At 43.7% G+C, this 22,720-nt stretch overlaps 1 protein-coding gene across 1 annotated transcript in view; it reads left to right on the top strand.

The window, feature by feature from the left end:
• Positions 1-22,036, top strand: part of LOC130360578 (kyphoscoliosis peptidase-like) — a 72,670-nt gene extending 50,634 nt beyond the window's left edge. Inside the window, exons 6-7 of the mRNA XM_056563102.1 lie at positions 17,201-17,391; positions 21,123-22,036. Of these exons, the coding sequence (XP_056419077.1) occupies positions 17,201-17,391; positions 21,123-22,015 (1,084 nt within the window). The 3' untranslated portion in view covers positions 22,016-22,036. The remainder of the gene's footprint in view (positions 1-17,200; positions 17,392-21,122) is intronic.
• The last annotated feature ends 684 nt before the right edge of the window (positions 22,037-22,720 follow it).

The raw sequence follows: 22,720 nt of genomic DNA, 5'->3' as shown, positions 1-22,720 counted from the left end.
GAGAAGAAACAGAGACGGTTTCCTTTGTAGGGGCGGTTCACAGTCAGGTGGAGTGGCCCGAAGTTCCTTCACAGCCTGTCATTGTTCAGTGTCCTGCTTAACATTCTGAAAGCAACTGATAGGGCAGTAGACACTGGGGCGGGAGCCGATGGTGGATGCATGGGTCCAGCTACCACCCGTAGTGGCTCTGAGACAGGGGCACAATTTTCTTATGACTAAGTCCTACTCTAGGACCTAAATAGCCAGCCTCTTAAAAGCAGGGAGGGACAGACTGGGGTTTTGCACTGCTAACATCCTCAACTGAGCTTTGTCCCACTTATTATGAGCCCTATTAATAAATCTGTCCATCAATACTTTGTTACCCTGATCGGGAGTGATACCATCTAGCTTTGGAACAGTATCTAGGGTATTCTGAAGAACTATGGAATAAGCTCTCAGAGTCTGACCTGGTTTCTGCCATCTCTCATACAATCAGAGACGTACCTCTGCTGGAGAGTGTGACTCAAATACCTGGTAAAACCCTTCAATGATCTGCTGTACAGTCGCCTTCTCGGGTTCTGGCCAGATGCGGACTACCTCAAGTGCTGGTCCCTGTAGTTGTCCTGTTGATTAGGAGGGAGAGAGTAAAAGACAAACATACTCTGGATCTTCTCCTTGAAATCCCTCAGGGTGAAGGGGTCGCCATTGTAGATAGAGAGGACAGCATTCTCCAAGAACACTGGTGCTGACGCTGGAACACCCACATTGTTGATGTGAACTGCAAGCGGAATCTGCAGCATTCCGACCGCTGGAGCAGCAGATGTTCCTGTTGCTGGTGATGAAGGGGCACTGTCGCTGGGCTGATCTGGAGAGCTGGGTGTTGACATCTTGAAGATCTACTTGAGTGCGCTGTCACTTTAAGACAATTTGAATGCGTTGGCTTCATAAGATGATTTGGGTGCGCTGGCCCTTTAAGATGCTTGACAATATGCTGCAGCGACTTAACCTTGATTAACTGGAATCCTCTGAGTGGTGCTTCCCCACTATACTGCAAGTACCCGGAGACACTGTTGGGCAGTAAGAGGTTAATGTGAGTCTCCACCGGTGCCGGATACTTACTGCAGGAGATCGTTGGTTTATGCAGAGTCTGCACTGCAGCGGGTGCTAAACTGTAGATCGCAGAGTCGGAGCAGCCGCCGGAACCTTCAATATGGTTGTGCCCAGGGAACTTCCTGTTAGGTCTGGCTGGTAAAGTCTTCCCCCCGTGCTACACGGGGCGGATCTTTAGTTCCTCCTCGCAGACTGATGAGACATCACCGCTGGGGACTGACGGGGCGGAGCTGTGACCGCTCGCGCGTGTGGAAAACTGTGCTGTCACGCCCCCTCCCATAGGCTTGCATTGAGGGGTGGGAGCATGACATCAGGCGGGGGCGGAGCCGTGACATCATAATGCTCCGGCCCCGTGATCGCCAGTCATCAGACCCGGAGCGAACATGCTCCGGGGACTGATAGTAACAGGGTGCTGCGTGCAAGATCACGGGGGTCCCCAGCCGCGGGACCCCCGTGATCAGGCATCTTATCCCCTATCCTTTGGATAGGGGATAAGATGTCTTAGCGCCGGAGTACCCTTTTAAGTCTCATACAGTAGTGAATATGATTACCAAGGATCTGTACTTGTGTTGGTGGTAAATGGCTTTGTCCTGTGTCTCCCATCACACTGCTGGCTTGTTTTTGGGAACTGGCTACTTTCTGTTTCTGTGGCCTTTCTCAGACTAAAATCCTTAGGATCTCTTGTTTCAAGGTGAAAGGTGACTTATTTTCCTCCCACACATTTGTCCCCCCACCAATTGCAGAACATCACATCCTGAAACACAAGCTGTGGATCTGTGTGTGATGATGAATGTATGCACATGGGTGCCGACAACATTATCTGGGGGCTGGCTTCACACACAGAGGAAGCAGCCAAGCCTCCTTTTAGCACCTGACTTGTGATGTATTGTCTCGGGCCCCACACGAAACTGAAAAAGGTCTGAGACAACACCCATTTTGAATGCTGCAGAAAATGAACTTCCTGAGAAAAGAAAGACAAATTAATTTGATACCAACCACCAAACACAGGTAAGCGAAGTATATTAGTAAATCGACTAACTTTGCTGCTCCTGTCTTACATTCAAAGTACCAAAAATCTTGGAATAACCCTTTAAGGGCACACGAGGATACAGCATGGACCATTAGATTTCTATGGGCGTATGGATCTTGAATATAACTGTGTGCATTAATTCCTTATGGACTCATTAAGATTATTTGTTGGTGAACTAAAAATGTGGTATAACCAGATCACAATGGGGGAGATTTATCAAAACATGTGCAGAGAAAGTTGACCAGTTGCCCATAACAACCAGATCGCTTATTTCCCTTTTCAGAGGCCTTGTTAGAAATGAAAGAAGCAATCTGATTGATTTCTATGGGCAACTGTGGTGGCCCAGTACGGGTGTTGTTACCCTGTACCCTTGCTGCCCTTTCAGGCAGCCTCCCTGCAGTGTCCCCTGTGCTCCCTTACACCTGTCCCCTCATGTACATATGTTTTGCCATTTATTATGCTGTAAAGTGTGTAAAAAAGTGTTATAACTTTAAGAAATGTTCCCATGTGATCTTCAGTTGTCATGTGATTGTTACCCAGGAGGTATGAGTGACCAGGTGACTTAAGGGTGACCAATGGGATCCCACCAGAGTCCCCCCATAATAGCCCTGGGTGGAGCCTCTGCTCTCTCTCTTTCCAGTAAACTGAGGTTCAGTCCGGTCTAGGAGTGTTTCTGGAGTCATAGGAAGCCTCAAGTCCAGTCTGCAGCCACAAGCTACAAGTAAGCCACAGTCAGAGCATTGTCAGTCACAAGTTAGTCAAGTCAAAGTCACCCTGTCAAGTCAGCGTGGCCTGCACTAAATTTTCCCATTCTACTACAAGTCCCAGCAAGCCCTTAAGGTCTCTGAAGTCACTGGTCACCTCAGTGTGCCTGGCTGAACTGTATAGACTTTTCCTCCTGTCTAACCTCAGTAAGGCTACCGTTGTCCGTAACTTGGTGTCTGAGTCATTATTGCCCCCATGTCTAGCCCAGGATCCAGCGGTATACATTCGGGTGGTATTGAGGATAAATCATGCCCTTGCATCACGTATACAAGGAGTTAATGCCATCCGCCCTTAGGGTAATTTCATCTGCCCTTCATCACACCCCATACCACAACTTTTGGCATCCTACGAACAGGATACGGGTGTGTGCCTTATGCCTAAAGTCCTCCCCCAGTCTGAGCTGTATCCGAAAATCACATGACAATGCAAATAAAATTTGCGCCAGAAAGTGTACGGGACTTTGTCAGTGGAAAGTGTTTTACCCGAGGCGCGTATGAAATATAGGGGGATGTGAAGAAAAGACTGTTATCTGCCATTGAGAATAGCCCTGAAGTATGTGTAAAATCTGTGCTGAAGCAATGTTATGTGCCAAGATTTCTGCCGTCACACCTGAAGGGGTTAATCTGTTGGAAGAAAGGCACGAGAAAGGATCCCGCCAGAGCCAGCCTCCCACCCCTGGGCGTGGAAGCAGAGTCGCAGTTCCTAGTCCTAAGTGGAACTTGAAAGGTCCACCCCTTGTTGCCGGGGGAGTGGAAGAAGTGGACGCACCACTGAGTCACTTCCGATCCCAAGCACTTCCAGCCGGGAGTCATTTTGTTGGAGACCGGTATAAGAAGCGGATCGGAGCCGAACCTCTTGAGTCTTGCAGAAATTTCTGGTAAGAGCAAGAAGATGACGGATGCGCAGCAGAGCACGAGAGCAGAGAGTCCCAAGATGGCGCCAGAGGCCCGGCAAGTCGCTGCGGCCACTGCGCAGATGTTCCAGGAGTTAGCGGATCGTCTGCAGAGATTCTTCATCGGGGCCGAAGATGCCCATCTGAAAGTTCCTTTGCCTGAAGACGATGGGGATTGGCCTGCAACTCCGGTGGGTGGAACGCCTGCATCAAACACCTGCATCATCGCGAGGATCATCGCAGGTGAGGCTGTCTCCTCACCACCGGACCTGGGGATCCTGGGAGGAGATCCACACGGAGGAGTCGGAAGTGAGCACCCCGGCCGAGGCGCCCCAGGTTCAGTAGCCCCCAGCACGTCCCCGGTCGCTGTTCGGCGACGAACCAACACTGATCCAGTTCATGAGGGACCATCTCTTACCCCTGCCAGGGAAGTCCGATCCTTCTGTCCCAGCAGCCCAGACCAAAAAGGCCAAACATGAGTCCGAAGTGGCTGCTAGAGATGAGCGAATCAAAGCTAACAAACCCAAATTTGTTACGAATTTCATGAAAATTTCAAATTGCAACGAATGCGAATATCACCGAGATTCTATCGCGTGAATCGCTTCATTAAACTCCATTTAGTGTGGTCCAGGCTCCAGGGCATCTAAAATGGCAGATCCACATGCCACTATATGTGGGAAGGAATCCTGGGAAGGCGGGTACAAGGGTAGGCGGAATGACCCTGAATCACATGCAGGATGCAGCCTATCAGCAGTCAGTCACCCCTGTGATGTCACAGCCGCATATATTTTGCAGCAATATTCCGGCTCATTTCATTCATTACACTGCAGAGAGATAGGACGGACATTGCTGTGTGTTTGTTACACAGAAAAGCTTTTTCTAGCAGCATTTCACCTCCTAGTCACTTCAGTCTTCTGTTGGACACAGAGCACAGCGTTTTTGCACAGAAATGAATTCTTACTGCATTGATTAACACCTCAGTCACTGTGAACAGTATTGTATTACAGAGAGGGGCAGAGAGCTGTGTGTTGCCTCAGCTACAGAAACGTTTTCAGAGGAGGGGGAAATAAATTTTTAGGGCAAATCTGTGTCTTTGTTCCACAACAACTGGTCTGCTGGTTATACTAGTCTGTAGACGGTATAATACCCATCAGTCCATTCCTGATAGTATTTGAGAGAGTCTTTTTGCAATTTTAGGTTTAGTACACAGTGACTGTGTGCTGCAGCACTGTTGTGTACTGCTGGTGTGGGCAAAATGTTTTTTTTTTTTTTTTAGCCTATTGTAGCGCATTTTTACACCCTCATAAGTGCATATGACATAACCTACATCTAAGGGGTGTACTATTTTGTACCTGTTAATCTGTCAAGGGCCTAAATACTGTAAAAGGACAACCAAAAGTAATCACCTGCTGGTGTTTTACTCAAATAATTTTTGAAACGTACGGTAGCGCATTTTTCTGCCCTCATAAGTGCATACCACATACATACATCTAAGCGGTGTACTATTTTGTTCCTGTTAAAGTCTCAAGGGCCTAGATAGTGTGAAAGGCCAGGCAAAAGTACTCACTGACTGGTGTACCGTAGCGCATTTTTCTGCCATCATAAGTTCATACCACATACCTACATCTAAGTAATGTACTATTTTGTACTGTACTACTGTGTTAATCTGTCAAGGGCCTACATACTGTGAAGGTCCAGGCAAAAGTAATCACCGGCTGGTGTTTTACCCCAGTGCTTTTTTAAGCATACTGTAGCAAATGTTTCTGCCCATTTAAGTGCATACCACATACCTGCATCTAAGTAGTGTACTATTTTGTACCTGTCAATCTGTCAATGGCCTAGATACTGTGAAAGGCAAGGCAAAAGTACTCACCTGCTGGTGTTGTACTCAAATACTTTTTTAAGCGTACTGTAGTGCATTTTTCTGCCCTAATAAGTGCATTCCAGATACATACATCTAAGTAGTGTACTATTTTGTACCTATTAATCTGTCAAGGGCCTATATACTGTGAAAGGACAGCCAATAGTACACACCTGCTGCTGTTCTAGACAACGTGGCAGCTAGAGTCGAAGCAAGAGGTCTGAGCTCCCGGTGTCAGCTAGCAGTCATGTCTCGACGAGCAACCCAGCAGCCGTGATTGATCGGTTCACTCGGTCATCTACTTCATCCCAAGTGTTATCCGACACCCCCAGTCAACAGTCGGTGGGTTCCTAAGACTCAACCCTCAGTTAGCATGGCCCTCATGCTGCTGCTGCTGCCAACTCCAGGCTCTGTCATTGTGCTGCTCTATGGTCTCTTCATGCTAATGCTACCACCTCCAGGCACTGTCATTGTGCCGCCATATGGTCTCCTTATGCTGATGCTGCACCTCCAGGCTCTCTAATTGTGCTGCTCTATGGTCTCCTCATGCTGATGCTGCCACCTCCAGGCTCTCTCATTGTGCTGATCTATGGTCTCCTCATGCTGATTCTACCACCTTCAGGCTCTCTCATTGTGCTGCCATGGATACTGCAAAACATAATTAAGGTGCTGGTCCCCAGTTTCTGAAATTCCTCTGCATTAGACCACAAGTAAGTATTGAGGATATGCATTATGTAAAACTTTACTTTTCTTAGGATAAAATATATGGACCCAAAAATTTTTTTTTAATCTAACAAAAGGAAAGGTGTGCAAAAAACACCATGTGCCACCAATACCACCAAGTATTTATGCAATGCAAAGACCTCTAAAATTTGGAAGGGAACAACGTATGGTGCATTGTAACAGGTGGTGGTAAAAACTTCCCCTGTAAGTCCCTACTCTCGCACTATTAATTCCCTTTTTGGCAAGTGTTATTCGTCCTATAAAGGGCAACCCCACACAGGAACCTTTCGCTATTTCCAACTAAAAACCATGGGAAATGGCAGTTTTTCTAGGTGGAACTAGAGAGAGGTTCCTGTGTGGAGCCGGCCTTTTTAGGACGAGTAACACTTGCCAATAAGGGAATTAATAGTGTGAGAGTAGGGCCTTACCGGGGAAGTTTTTACCCCCAATTGTTACAATGAACAACACGTTGTTCCCTTCCACCTTTTAGAGATCTTTGCATCGCTTAAATACTTGGTGGTGTAGGTTGCACATGGTGTTTTTTGCACACCTTTCCTTTTGTTAGATTTAAAAAAAAAAAATTGGGGTCCATATATTTTATACTAAGAAATGTTACGTTTTACGTAATGCATATCCTCAACACTAATACTTTGACAAAAAATACAGTTTCTTCTGCCTACCTGCGTCAGCTACTATTCTGATCCTTCCACCCGCCTGATGCCACACATCTGATGCCAAGTTCTCCTTCTTTCACTCACCTTCGTCACCGGGTACTGGTATTGCCACCCACTGCACCACTCTGTCACCGGGTCACTTTCAGGACTCCTGATGCTGCTGTTGCCACCTCCAGGGTGTCTCATTCAGCCACTATATGGTCTCCTCATGCTTCAGCCAACTCCAGGCAGTGCCATTCAGCCACTATATGGTCTCCTCATGCTTCAGCCAACTCCAGGCTGTGCCATTCAGCAACTATATGGTCTCCTCATGCTTCAGAAACCACCAGGCTGTGCAATTCAGCCACTATATGGTCTCCTCATGCTGCCACAAACTCTAGGCTGTGCCATTAAGCCACTATATAGTCTCCTCATACTTCAACCACCTCCAGGCTGTGCAATTCAGCCACTATATGGTCTCCTTATGCTTCAGCCTCCTCCAGGCTGTGCCATTCAGCCACTATATGGTCTCCTCATGCTGCTACAAACTCTAGGCTGTGCCATTCAGCCACTATATGGTCTCCTCATGCTTCAGCCACCTCGAGGCTGGGAAATTCAGCCACTATATGGTCTCCTCATACTTCAGCCACCTCCAAGCTGTGCAATTCAGCCACTATATGGTGTCCTCATGCTTCAGCCACCTCTAGGCTGTGCAATTCAGCCACTATATGGTCTCCTTATGCTTCAGCCACCTCCAGGCTGTGCAAATCAGCCACTATATGGTCTCCTCATGCTTCAGCCACCTCCAGACTGTGCCATTCAGCCACAATATGGTCTCCACATGCTTTTGACACCTCCAGGCTGTGTCATTAGCCAATATATGGTTTACTGATGCTGCTGGGCCTGGGCCATTACAGAAAAATATTTTATGGTAGCACTAGCTACCATAATTCTTCAATTTCAATGTAAAAATTCTTCTTTTAATTTTAGAGATTGTGAAACCCTATTGTCTACTCATGCTGCCGCCAGCTCCATGCTGTGCCATTTATCCTTTTATATGGTTTACTGATGCAGCTGGGCCTGGGACATTACCTTAACCCCTTAAGGACCGAGGGTTTTTCCGTTTTTGCATTTTCGTTTTTTCCTCCTTGCCTTTAAAAAAATCATAACTCTTTAAATTTTCACCTAAAAATCCATATAATGGCTTATTTTTTGCGCCACCAATTCTACTTTGTAATGACGTCAGTCATTTTGCCCAAAAATCGACGGCGAAACGGGAAAAAAATCATTGTGAGACAAAATTGAAAAAAAACCCGCTGTTTTGAAACTTTTGGGGGCTTCCGTTTCTACGTAGTACATTTTTCGGTAAAAATGACACCTTATCTTTATTCTGTAGGTCCATACGATTAAAATGATACCCTACTTGTATAGGTTTGAATTTGTCGTACTTCTGGAAAAAATCATAACTACATGCAGGAAAATTAATAAGTTTAAAATTGTCATCTTCTGACCCCTATAACTTTTTTATTTTTGCGCGTATGGGGCAGTATGAGGGCTCATTTTTTGCGCCGTGATCTGAAGTTTTTAGCGGTACCATTTTTGCATTGATAGGACTTATCATTTTTTCATGATATAAAAGTGACCAAAAATGCACTATTTTGGACTTTGGAATTTTTTTGCGGGTACGCCATTGACCATGCGGTTTAATTAACAATATATTTTTAGAATTCAGACATTTCCGCATGCAGCGATACCATATATGTTTTTTTTTTTTTTTTTATTTACACTGTGGTTTTTTTTATGGGAAAAGGGGGTGATTCAAACTTTTAATAGGGGAGGGGTTAAATGATCTTTATTCACTTTTTTTTGCACTTTTTTTTGCAGTGTTATAGCTCCCATAGGGACTTATAACACTGCACACACTGATCTTATACATTGATCACTGGTTTCTCATAGGAAACCAGTGATCGATGATTCTGCCGCTTGACTGCTCATGCCTGGATCTCAGGCACTGAGCAGTCATTCGGCGATCGGACAGCGAGGAGGCAGGTAGGGACCCTCCTACTGTCCTGTAAGCTGTTCGGGATGCCGCAATTTAGCCTCGGCTATCCCGAACAGCCCACTGAGCGAACCAGCATACTTTCACTTTCACTTTAGACGCGGCGTTCAACTTTGAACGCCGCGTCTAAAGGGTTAATAGCGCGCAGCGCCGCGATCAATGCAGCGCGCTATTAACCACGGGTCCCGGCCGTTGCTAGGTGCCGGGCCCGACCCGCCGTGGCTCCGCGTTTTAGATCAGGAGCGGACACATGACCTTCCAGAACGTCATGTGTCCTTAAGGGGTTAAAATGTTTATGGTAGCACTAGCTACCAAAATTCTGTTTAAATTTCAAAATTCATCTTTTAATCTTAGGGATTGTGAAGCCCTTGTGTCTACTCATGCTGCTGCCAGCTCCAGTCTGTATCATTCAGCAACTGAATAACAGTATTATTTGACTAACACAGCACACTCCCTATGTGTGTTAGAACAAAGCAAAGTGTTCTACACCCCTATTGAGGCTCTCTGTAGGCCACAAATAGCCATTTTAATAGATTCACTGCAAATAAATTTGACCCAAAACTAATTTTTTCGGAAAATTTGGCAAATTGTCCGAATCGAATATTTCAAAAGTTTGCTCATCTCTAGTGGCTTCCATAGTGGAAGAGTTAAGGGCGCAGGGGAGAAGAGAGTGTGGCCCTAAAGTAATGCCGTATGATGTATGTCAAGTCCAGCAACAGGACACCAAGAGCCTTGAGGCCTGATATATCAGAATATACAAAGAAAAAGGATTGTGTGAGCGCTACATAAATCAAGAATCCTAAACCGAGGATACATTACCCAATTTGTCAAAATACTATATGAAACAAACCAAAAAATTGTAACAGTCCTACTAGGTTAAAGGATAGTAAGAGATAATGTGTCCAATAATAATTTAAGAATATTTATTAAACAATAAATGATGCTTGCTGTGATGTCTTCTGCAGGGCCCTTGCATCAGACATATCACAGGTTTAAATAGATAAAATAGAATAAGATAAAATTATACAAATATTCATAAAATGCTCATATGGTAAAACATGCTCATATATTAAAACAGTAAATACAAGATTATTCCCCAATTTGCAGACTGAGTATAAATGTTAAAACCGATGTCTCCTTAGCAGCGCTGTAGGTAACGGATTAGTGCCTTTCCGCAATACTGTAGTGATATAATAGTCCAAATAGCAAACTGTCTCTTATGAGAATGGCTCGGACGGCGCAGTGCCATATTGTTTTATATGTTTACTAGATGAGTACCCGGCGTTGCCTGGTTTTTCCTTCCTAATCCTTGTTGGGGAGGAAAATCAACAAAGGAGGAAGCTTTTGACTTCATATCCCATCCTCATATATTGTTGTTATATCCCAACCCCATATACCGTCCCCATATCTAGTCCTCATATCTCAACCTCATATCCCATCCTCATATCCCGTCATCATATCTCAACCTCATATCCTGACCTCCTATCTCGACCTCATATCTCAACCTCATATCCTGACCTCCTATCTTGACCTCATATCTCGTCCTCCTATCCTGTCCTCATATCCCGTCCTCATATTCCGACCTCCTATCCTGTCCTCATATCCCGACCTCATATCTCAACCTCCTATGCCGTCCTCATATCTCGACCTCATATCCCGACCTCATCCTGTCCTCATAGCCAGACCCCATAGCCCGACCTCATAGCCCGTCCCAATATCTCGACCTCATATCTCGACCTCATATCCCGTCCTCAAATCCTGTCCTCAAATCCCGTCCTCATATCCCGTCCTCCTATCCCGTCCTCATATCCCGACCTCTTATCCCGAACTCATATCCTGTCCTTATGTCCCATCCTCATATCCTGTCCTAAGGTGGGACTGATTTGTGATGAAGATATTGTAAGCTGAAAATAGAAGGGGACATGGCTTTGTGGGACTGGATGGGATTTGCAAGCCAGACCGATGCACAAAAAGGGTAGATAATAAAAGGGGTGGGTCTTAAACAGTGGGCATGTCTTTGTGAGATGGGGTGTGGCTTGCAAACTGGACTGACACATTCACCAGGAGATGCAGAGCGGAGCTTGTGGAGTAAGGTACTGGAAGTCCCATATACTTGCATGAGACTTGAAACAAAAACCCATCTTTTATATAAGGGTGTAGGTAAGGGTTAATTTAACTATCATATCTTTTTATTTGACATATAAGTAATATATGTACCAGGTATTATTGAAATATCTCCAGCCGTACAGAAGGTATGTGGGAACATACATTTCCCATTGATTTGCATGGAACTTTAAACAAAAAACCCTGACCCTCACAAATGGGGGTAGTTAAGGGTTAAATTAACTATGCTATATTTTAAGTGGACATATAAGTAACATGCGATTATCGACATGCGACAAGTATTATCGAAATATTATCGAAATATCTCCAGCCGTTTGGAAGTTATGCGGTAACATATATTTCCCATAGACTTGTATGGGACTTTAAACAAAAACCCTGACCCTTAGAAAAGGGCTGTGAATAATGGTTAAATCACCTATCCTATGTTTGTTGTTGACATATAAGTATCATGTGTGCCAAGTTTCATGTTAATATCTTTAGCCGTTTGGACGTGATTCTGGAACATACATATACACACACACACATTTTTCAGTGAATTTATCGTTGGTTTTACCCTGGTTTTGTGGTGTAGATTTGTCACATCGTTTGTCTCAGATGCTGTTTTGAGACATTTCATTGCGACTTTTGCTTTAGAAGGTTTTTAAGAAGATACATACCAAGTCATGATTTCAGTTGATATCATGCAGTGGTAAGGAATTCATCATATGCGACTTTTCAGTTTGTCGCATCTTTTGACACAACTGTGGGTGCAAATCTACACCAGGTCTGACTTGGCTTACAGAACTGACTGTGGACAGCATTTTTAAAAAGTCGCACATTTTGTCGCACTTAATAAAAAGTTGCACCAAAAAACACAAAGGAATCACCAGACAAAGTGTAGTATTGAAGTAAGAAATGGGATCAGTACCAAATTTATCACTTGCTCTGCACCATGTAATGAGTCTGGTGCAGGTACACAGTTTCCACCACATGAATGAATGGGGTAAAAAGACGTTCACCTACACCACTCTTGATGAATTCCCCCCATTCAGTTTTATATATATTGATAATACGGCATGGCGCCGTCCGAGCTATTCTCATAGGAGACAGTTTGCTATTTGGACTATTATATCACTGTAGTATTGTGGAAAGGCACTAATCCGTTAACTATAGCGCTGCTAATGAGACATCAGTTTTAACATTTATACTCAGTCTGCCAATTGGGGAATAATCTTCTATTTACTGTTTTACCATATGAGCATTTTATGAATATTTGTATAATTTTATCTTATTCTATTGTATCTATTTAAACCTGTGATATGTCTGATGCAAGGGCCCTGCAGAAGACATCACAGCAAGCATCATTTATTGTTTAATAAATATTCTTAAATTATTATTGGACACATTCTCTCTTACTATCCTTTAACCTAGTAGGACTGTTACTATTTTTTGGTTTGTTTGCTTATATATCAGAAGGCTAGAACAAACCCGAGAGGGAGAGCCACCCCTAGAGCAGCAAAGAGCTACAGTCATTAAGTTTGACATGGGGTATGGCACATTGATGGACTGCCACCATGGTGGCACTATTCTGGTCAACAGGAGAGCGGTGAAGAGAGACTACCTCCTTCCACCTCTACACTCCCTAGAGCGCGGGGAGATTGTAGAACACAGCCCAGTACATAGCCTGCAAGGGGAATGGGAAGCAGCCATCACCAGGCCCAAGAATCCTACGCAAATCCCCTTCGCCTATTTCCCCTCTGAAGATTGGGACTCAGATCCATTTGGTCTCCTGCCACCAAGCATCAAAGGGAAAGTCGTCCAAGAAGAATTGTCTCCTGAGTCACCTGTCATGGACCCCAAGTACCTGTGCTGAGGGTCGTCTACAGATGTGCCCAGGCCTGTTCCTGTGGTCGAGGAGGTTTGACCTAACCAAAGGGCACCAACTAAAGAGCCTCAGCCTACTCCTGCTGAGGAGGAGGTTTGGCCGGCCCAACAGGCACCTACACCTGATCCCCCAGTGGTGCAAGCTGCTGCTGTACAAGTGGTGGTCACCATGAGCCCGACCATCACAGAATCTAGTTTATCCCATGTGTCGTGGGATACCCATGTCAGCCCTATGGAGGGGGCACAGTCTCGTGGTCCTAGGTACATGTCCTAGAATAGAAAACGAGCGGACCGTCAAGGTTGGGATGGAAAGTTGCCTGGCCACAGTGCTTGAATTTTGCAAGATGTTTGGTATTTCTTGAGTTGAAAAGACTAACTGTATTTTATGCGGAAGCATTGTTGTTGTTACAGGTTATGCAACGTTCAAGAAGAAGTGCCTGACAAACTTGTCAAGAAGTTTATTCGTAACCATATATGTAAGCATGTGCCCGGCTTTTAGCCGTGATTCTTTACTGAGAAATAAAAACGTACCAGAACTGTGGAGTGGTACTAGAAAAACATGTATGTACTGTCATAGTAATATATTTTTGTTTATATTTTTGCACAAGTGAATGTACATGGTAGTGTACTATAAGGTTTATGGTGTGCCGTAATAAAATGTATATAATATATTTGTACAAAAATGTTTAAGTGTAAAGTGTCTTTTGTTCATGGAAATTTACATAGGAGGTATCCTGACCAGATCAGGAGAAGCGTAGCCACTACTTAATGCCATGACAACTACTAGATAGGTATAAGTAATAATGGTAGTGCTGTGTACAAAGTTCTCAGTATAAGGGTGCGTTCACACAACGGAATTCCCGCGGAATTCCACGAGCGGAACTCCATGAGCGGAATTCCGCGGTGTGAACTTAACATTAGTGTGAATGGGTCTCCACGAGCACTGTTCCGCGCAAAGAAAGAACATGTTCATTCTTTGCGCAGATTCCGCGAGCACTGCATAGCCGTCAATGGTGACGGCTCAGTGCCCCGTGGCCCCTCAGCGGCGGCCGCCAGGCGGAATCTCTGCTCACGGAATTCAACGAGCGGAGATTCCGCAGTGTGAACGCACCCTAACACCTAGACTAATTCAGTAAGCTTACATAATGTATTATATAAGCTAGTCAAAAGCCTAGTTAGGACTGTATCTAACATGTATATTTCCAGTCCATAATTCACCTGTCTAACATTTTTTCCTGTCCATGTGTACAGGGCCCTCTACTGGACAGAGGGTTCCCCTGAAAAGATAAATAAGCACATGTAGGGACAGAGTGCAGTATGGAAAGGTAACTTTGTTGTGTATTATAAAATTACCTATTGAGTTCTGGGGAGAAGTGGTTAGTCCGATGGGCCCCAGCAGCTAAGGCATTGGGTAGAGAGCCACCGGCAGCCCAATCCACAACTTATGTGTTTCAGTATCTAGAGTGTGTTACAAATGCAGTTACAAGGGTAATGAATCCCACATGTTTGAGTTTTGATATCACCAAAAGCATGTATGGACATTTTTCATAAAGTGCTACATGGACTTGTTTCTGTTTTGTTTTCCATAATCAGACCTGTGAAGGACATTTTACACATATGCCCAAGGAACTGTTGTTGCTAGGCCCCAGTAGCCGTTTCCGGTCAGCCACCCTCCAGGACTAGGCGCTGAGGACGGCTCTGCTTAAGAGGGGGAGTTTGTGGTGGCCCAGTCTGGAGTATTTACCCTGTACCCTTGCTGCCCTGTTAGGCAGCCTCCCCGCAGTGTCCCCTGGGCCCCCTTACACCTGTACCCTAATGTACATATGTTTTGCCATTTATTATGCTGTAAAGTGTGTAAAGAAGTGTTATAACTTTAAGAAATGTTCCCATGTGATCTTCAGTTGTCATGTGAGTTATCATGTAATTGTTACTCAGGAGGTATGAGTGACCAGGTGACTTAAGGGTTACCAATGGGATCAGACCAGAGTCTCCCCCATAAACCACTGGGTGGAGCCTCTGCTCGCTCTTTCTGCTAAGCTGAGGTCCAGTGCAGTCAAGTCTAGGAGTGTGTCTGGAGTCATAGGAGGCCTCAAATCAAGTCTGCAGCCACAAGCTACAAGTAAGCCACAGTCACAGCATTGTCAGTCACAAGTCAGTCAAGTCAAAATCATCTGTCAAGTCAGTGTGGCCTGCATTAATATTCAATAGTAGAGAGAAAAACTCGGCACAGCTCGCCTAATTATTAGCACCTGTCATCCAATGCCTCTGCTGGCCAACCACGTCTGATGGTGCTCACTGGTAATAGCAAAGTCCAATGCAAATATTCAATTGAAAAGAGAAAAGAAAACCAGGGCAACTCACCAAATACGTAAACTTCAAGCTTCTTTATTAATCCATGAAGGGTTTAAACAGTGCAAGACACGGGTGGACAGAACACAGGGGGACGTTCGTTTGGGGCTACGGTGCCGTTTCGCAAGATATGCTTCAACTGGCCCACATCGTCTTCCAGCCGGAAACACATTTAAATAACCCTCCCCTCCGTTGTCATAGAAATGAACCAAACAAAAGGTAAGTGCAATTAAAATGTTAAAAACAACTGTGTGATATACCTAAGATTCTGTTTATGTTAATAATGCACTGAGCTCAGTACGTTCATTAAGACTTAAAGGCCCCATTGCTTCTAAACGAAGAATCCATTTCGTTTCATTTCTTAATAGTATTTCTTCTCTATTTTTCCCAGCATATCCATGTTCGATCCTTTCCAGCCCGGCAAAACGGAATCCATATTTTTCTCTAGAATGAAATTTGTTAATATGTTGTATAAATCTAGTGGCTCCGATGCCGGTCCTGAGGGATCGAACATGTTCGCAGATTCTGTGAAATAAGGGCCTTTTTGTCTTCCCAATATAAAATAATTTACATTTACATACCAATGCGTAAACCACATGGGAGGATCTGCATGTAATACATTGTTTCACATTAATAATATTACCTGCTAACTCTACAATTCTACATTTCATATTTAGAGAGCAAAATGAACATGAACCACAAGTAAAATTCCCTTTTGGGCGTGATTCAGACAACCAATTCTGTTCCGATGCGTTTTTTCTTTTTTTCAATAAATCTCCAACTGTCTTAGTTTTTCTATATGTAACAATCGGTTTTTCATTAGTAATTTCTGCTATATCAGCATCTTACAAGAAGATTAATGAACGTACTGAGCTCAGTGCATTATTAACATAAACAGAATCTTAGGAGTATCACACAGTTGTTTTTAACATTTTAATTGCACTTACCTTTTGTTTGGTTCATTTCTATGACAACGGAGGGGAGGGTTATTTAAATGTGTTTCCGGCTGGAAGACGATGTGGGCCAGTTGAAGCATATCTTGCGAAACGGCACCGTAGCCCAGAACGAACGTCCCCCTGTGTTCTGTCCACCCGTATCTTGCACTGTTTATACCCTTCATGGATTAATAAAGAAGCTTGAAGTTTACGTATTTGGTGAGTTGCCCTGGTTTTCTTTTCTCTTTTCAATTGAATAGTGGCCTGCATTAAATTGTCCCGTTCTACTACAAGTCCCATTAAGCTCTTACGGTCTCTGAAGTCACTGGTCACCTCCGTGGGCTGTGGCAGAACTGTACAGACTTTTCCCACTGTTTGACCTCAGTAAAGCTACCGTTGTCCGTAACTTTGTGTCGGAGTCATTATTGCCCTCGTACCTAGCCCAGGATCCAGCGGTATACCTTCAGGTGGTATTGAGGATAAACCAAGCCCTGGCGTCACAAATACAAGGGGTTAATGACATCTGCCCTTAGGGTGATTTCATCTGCCCTGCATCACACCCCATACCACACAACAGGTCAACTTTTACTTTTCACAGGGTTAAATAAATCTCCCACATTGTGACCATCATGATACTTTTATCTGGCATGGTACAGAAAATTGGAAATTGGCTGTGTTTATAGACTTTATTATATAATGAATGTGTACATCCAACAAAAGTGGAACCCCTCTATTGCTTAGACATGGCAAATAACTTTATTAAAGATAGTCATTAATTAACATCATCTAATAACATATACCAAGACACTTTTTTTTATTCTATATGTAATACCATTCTGCTATTCTCCACTCTATAGGTATAATGAATATTATTTTTTGACCCACCCCGCTCTTTTTATTGGAAACCACTATCCAGATGAGAAAGAACACCAATTACTGGAGCCAAAGGTGTCTCGAGGACAATTTGAAAAATTTGTGTTTCTCAAAGGAGATTTCTATAACATGGGCCTTTTATCTGTACAACCAGAAACAGGAATTATAAATTCAGGTAAACAACAACAGGGTAATTGATGTAAATAAGGACTTGTTAGGCCCCCTCCTGTTAGTGCAATGAGCTGTCAGAACCAAGGTAAGGGTGCATTCCCACCTGGCGTATTTGCTGCGTATTTGCTGCTGCGTATTTTATTTCCCATTGAAGTCAATGAGTTAGAAAATACGCAGCAGCAAATATGCAGAAAATACGCAGCAAAATACGCCAGGTGGGAACGTACCCTAAAGATGTATTACAAGCAGGGCTCGAGTCCTGCAGGAACGCACAGGAACGACGTTCCTTTGCTTTTTCCAGAGGAGGAACGCCGTCCCTGTTACACTAGTCCTGCAGGACCGACCTCTGAATTATTCTTACCCTCCGTCCGTCTCCTCCCCCGGCCTGGACTGCTAGATGCTGGAGATGTAGGACCTGTGATGATGTCACCATCACATGTTGGGGCGGAGCTTAGCTGTGGAGAAAAGGAAAGATCGTGGTTGAAGGACCTGTGTGATGCTGTGGAGGAGGCGGGGCTGAGCTGGAGGAGAGGTCACATGTAACCCAAGTAAGGTAATTACATGGAAGGAGATTTGTTACAGTGTGTCACCACAGTAGTAAGGAGATTACATGAGGAGGAGGTTTGTTACAGTGTGTCACCCCAGTAGTAAGGAGATTACATGGGGAGGTTTGTTACAGTGTGTCACCCCAGTAGTAAGGAGATTACATGAGGAGGGGGTTTGTTACAGTGTGTCACCCCAGTAGTAAGGAGATTACATGAGGAGGAGGTTTGTTACAGTGTTTCACCCCAGTAGTTAGGAGATTACATGAGGAGGAGGTTTGTTACAGTGTTTCACCCCAGTAGTTAGGAGATTACATGAGGAGGAGGTTTGTTACAGTGTGTCACCCCAGTAGTAAGGAGATTACATGAGGAGGAGGTTTGTTACAGTGTTTCACCCCAGTAGTTAGGAGATTACATGAGGAGGAGGTTTGTTACAGTGTGTCACCCCAGTAGTAAGGAGATTACATGAGGAGTAGGTTTGTTACAGTGTGTCACAACAGTAGTAAGGAGGTTACATGAGGAGTAGGTTTGTTACAGTGTGCCACTCTTATACTCCATAGGCAGCTGTATGCCTGTGGCCTGTAAGAATCCTGGAACTGTGCAGGATGTCAAGTTTTAGCTTGGACATTTTCGTTTTGGTTTTTTTTGCGCAAACTGGGGGGGGGGGGGTGTAAATCTTGGGTGAGTTCCCACCCTTTTTTTTCCAGGACTTGACCCCTGATTACAAGGTGCTACAAATGGTAGCACCCGAAACACTTAAAATACTATGGCCAAGGGGTTACAGCTCAGGACAACATCTTCAGGGTTTATGTGTTCTCAAAGAGCAGTGCAGGAGAAATTGGAGGCCAGCAGCACCACCCTGGGGGTTCAGCTGCCCATCTGCGAAATAAAGGCTTGTCCTGACATCCTCTAAGTTTATTTACATATGGTAGCTGCATATTAATTAATACGTTTGAAAATATAGTTAAAACTCTGCTTTTCCATCTTTAACCTATTGAAGATGTGTGATTTGGCACTGATATTTTTTTTGTTTGCTTATGCCATTTACTGTGCGCAATATATCCAATTATATGTTAAAGTGCTCACAGCACTCTCCATCCTTCATCCCCCTTATATATCTTTGGGAGAGATTGCTGTGAGCCAGGAGTTAAAGGAGCTACCCCACTCATTCTACTGATCAGGGGGGGTCTTAACAAAAAAACAATAAAAACTTACCAAAAGTTTTTTTAAATGACAGAAACACTTTAAAGGGGTACTCCGGTGGCACTGTCCAGAGCAGCATATGTTTTCTCCTACTCTGGAGAGTTCTTAAAATGGACAGAGAATTCAGCACTGTGCTTGTGATGTCAACAGAGTGTCCCAAAAAGAAAAGAACTTCCTCTGTAGTATTCAGCAGCTAATAAGTACTGGAAGAATTAAGATGTTTTAATAGAAATTATTTAAAATCTGTTTAACTTTCTGGCACCAGTTGATTTAAAAAAAATAAAATTAAAAATAAAAGCTTTCCACCGGAGTACCCCTTTAATAGTTTGGACATTTCTGCATGCAACATTACCAACTATGTACATTTTTGTACTTTAGCTTTTTTATTTGAAAAATGAGAACATGGGGTGATGACATTTTTTTATTATGGGGATTTTTAAAATATTTTTATGATTTTTTCTAAAACTATTTTAAGTATAGTTTTTTTCCCCAATGGGGACTTCACTAGACCAATACTAAACCACTAATTCTAGTATACTGATATATTTCTGTTCTTCTGTCATACTCTGCCTATGGTAACACCTGCCGGGTTAGTCAAATGTGCGGAATCACTACACACGTTTTCTGCTCTCCATGCAGAAATGCACATTGGAAGATAATGGGGGAGATTTATCAAAAACATGTCCAGAGGAAAAGTTGCCCAGTCGCCCATAGCAATGTGATGTCCTAGTACGGGATATGGGATATGCTCCTACAGTTCTGTCAGGTAGATTCCCTGTATGTCCTCATGACTCTCCTGCAGTGTTCCCCCCATATTGTGTATAGGTTGTATATTTAGTGTAAAGGACTTCACATGATTGTTAGTCACCTGATATTGGTTGTCGCATGTTTAAGTCATATATTTTGTTACTCAGAGAGCACCAGGTGACCAGATGACCCGCAGCTAGCCTATGGGCTCCTTGCTCAGCCCCCTTTATAAGAGGGGGAGGTACTACAATCTCTCTCTTAGATCCTGAGGTCAAGTCCTGTGCTAAAGTCTGTCAAGTCACTGCAAGTCCCAGCAAGCTGCGAGGTCCCCTGTGTTACTGGTCACCTCTCTGGGCTCCTGGCCTAGCTGTAAAGACTGTACCATCTGTTTACTTCAGTAAAACCTTAACTACCGTTAACTACAGCAGAGAGCACTGTGGACAAGACAAAAAAGAAATTGAAAAAGAAAAGAATTTCCTCTAGCATACAGCTGCTAAAAAGTACTGGAAGGGTAAAGATTTTTTTTAATAGAAGTCATTTACAAATCTGTTTAACTTCCTGGCACCAGTTGATTTAAAAAAATGTTTTCCCCTGGAGTACCCCTTTAAGTCAGCTCTGCTACTTTAGATTCAGCTTTTCCTCCTAAACTGTAAATTCTAAAATACTTAAAGGGGTACTTTGCTGGAAAGAAAAAATGTTAAATCAATTGGTGTCAGAAAGTTAAACAGATTTGTAAATTACTTAGGGGATAAGATGTCTGATCACGGGGGGCACGCTGCTGGGACCCCCCGCAATCTCCCTGTAGCACCCGCATTCTATGCGGGGCTGCATCTCCAGTTTAGGAAATCTCCAACTTCATGCCACACCCCCTCCAGGTTTCCGAAACTGGAGACGCAGCCCCGCATAGAATGCGGGTGCTGCAGGGAGATCACGGGGGTCCCAGCAGCGGGCCCCCCACGATCAGACATCTTATGCCCTATCCCTTGGATAGGGGAGAAGATATTTTTGCCCGGAATACCCCTTTAAGGAACTGTCCAGAATAGGAGCAAATCTCCATAGCAAACCAATCCTGCTCTGGACAGTTCCTAAAATGGACAAAGGTGTCAGCAGAGAGCCCAGAGAGTTTTAAATAGAAGTAATTTACATATCTGTTTAACTTTCTGGCACCAGTTGATTTATAGAAAAAAAAATTCAAGCGGAGTACCCCTTTAAGAACACATTGTATTGCTTTTCTTCCCCCCAGAAAATGGAAAAGTTTCTATTGCCATTCAAAGTCGACAAAATACTGAGTTTACCTTTGATGTCAATGGAGCTAAGCACGGAATAATGAAATTGCTAAAATGTGGAATGAAGCTCGATGTTTACCTTCAGAAGACTGGAGAACATGAGCTACAAATATATGCTAAGGGGTCAAACTCTACAAACACATTTAATTGGGTTCTAAGCTATAAAATACTTTGTCAGGCTGTAGACACCATCATGGAAATCCCCAAATGTCTATACAATCCTGTTGGTCCAAGCTGGGTGACTGAAGAGGCCGGACTTGAGGAGCCATCACACCCTGAGCCAGTCATTCATACAGCGGACGGATTCTGCACCATCAGCTTTAAAACCACCAAGGACTTGAAGTTTTTATGTAGTTTACACTCTGATGAAATACAAATAACATCAGATATGGCGAGTCAATATGTCTTCCTACTCCAAACAAAGGACAATGCAGAAATGAAGGTCCGTCTTCCACGCTCAGGAACATATGTTCTGCAGATTTTTTATAAACAGGAGGGTAGTACAGGTTCTTACAGCTACCTATGTAACTATCTCATCATTTGTACCAACCCTTCTGTAAAGTGGCCTGTTTTCCCTATGGCTTATAGTGCATGGGGCCAACACTTTGATCTAGTCCATCCTCTAGAAGGAGTTCTTCCAAAAAACAGCAATGTCTCCTTTAAGCTTCAGATTCCCGATGTGACTGACGTACGTATAAAGGGGGAACAATACGTTCCCCTAACACTGACTGACAGTGGTTATTGGGAAGGGACCTGCAGTACAGCGGGTAGGAAAGAACTTGCTGTCATGATCCCATCTAATGAACCTAATAGTTGGCAGTACATCCTAAAATATGAAGTAAGTAAGTAAACTCAATGTATTATTATGTTTACAAAACCACATACAAAGTTACTTTTATATTTTGTGCTTTTATTTAAAATGAAAATCGTTTTTTGATAAATTGTATTAAAGATTTTTCAAATTTGTTAAATTTTGTTTTCTGATGCACTTACCATTGGGGGCAACCTATAGAGAGGGGTCAAGCTTTGTATGGTCCCACTCTCTGTGTTTCCGGCTGGCAAAAACCTTTTCCGGTATATCCTGTCCAGAAGAACAACATTGTTACCCAACAAGAGACTGGGATATTAGCCCAATGGTCATAGGAAGGAGGCAAAGGAGAGGACAAACACCAGGCCCGTTTTGGGAGGCAACACTTTGGCACCATTTAACCTTTGCAATATGGCTCCCTCTCTTCTATGTTTGGCTGCACATAGGGGGAGATTTACCAAAAACTGTCCAGAGGAAAAGTTGCCCAGTTGCCCATAACAACCAATCAGCTCGCTTCTTTGATTTTTAACAAGACTTCTGCAAAATGAAAGAAGGGAGCTGATTGGTTGTTATGGGCAACCGGGCAACTTTTCCTCTGGACAGGTTTTGGTAAATCTCCCCCATAGTGTATAAAAGTGTGCATTGCGAACAGATACATTTAATGGAGTACTCCGGTGAAAAAAATTTTTTTTTTGCAACTGGTGCCAGAAAGTTAAACATATTTGTAAATTACTTCTATTTAAAAAT

Source organism: Hyla sarda, chromosome 3, assembly GCF_029499605.1.
Source record: "Hyla sarda isolate aHylSar1 chromosome 3, aHylSar1.hap1, whole genome shotgun sequence".
In the NCBI taxonomy this organism is placed as follows: domain Eukaryota; kingdom Metazoa; phylum Chordata; class Amphibia; order Anura; family Hylidae; genus Hyla; species Hyla sarda.
Note: the sequence above shows the minus strand (reverse complement) of the source record. Positions and strands in the feature narration are given on the sequence as shown.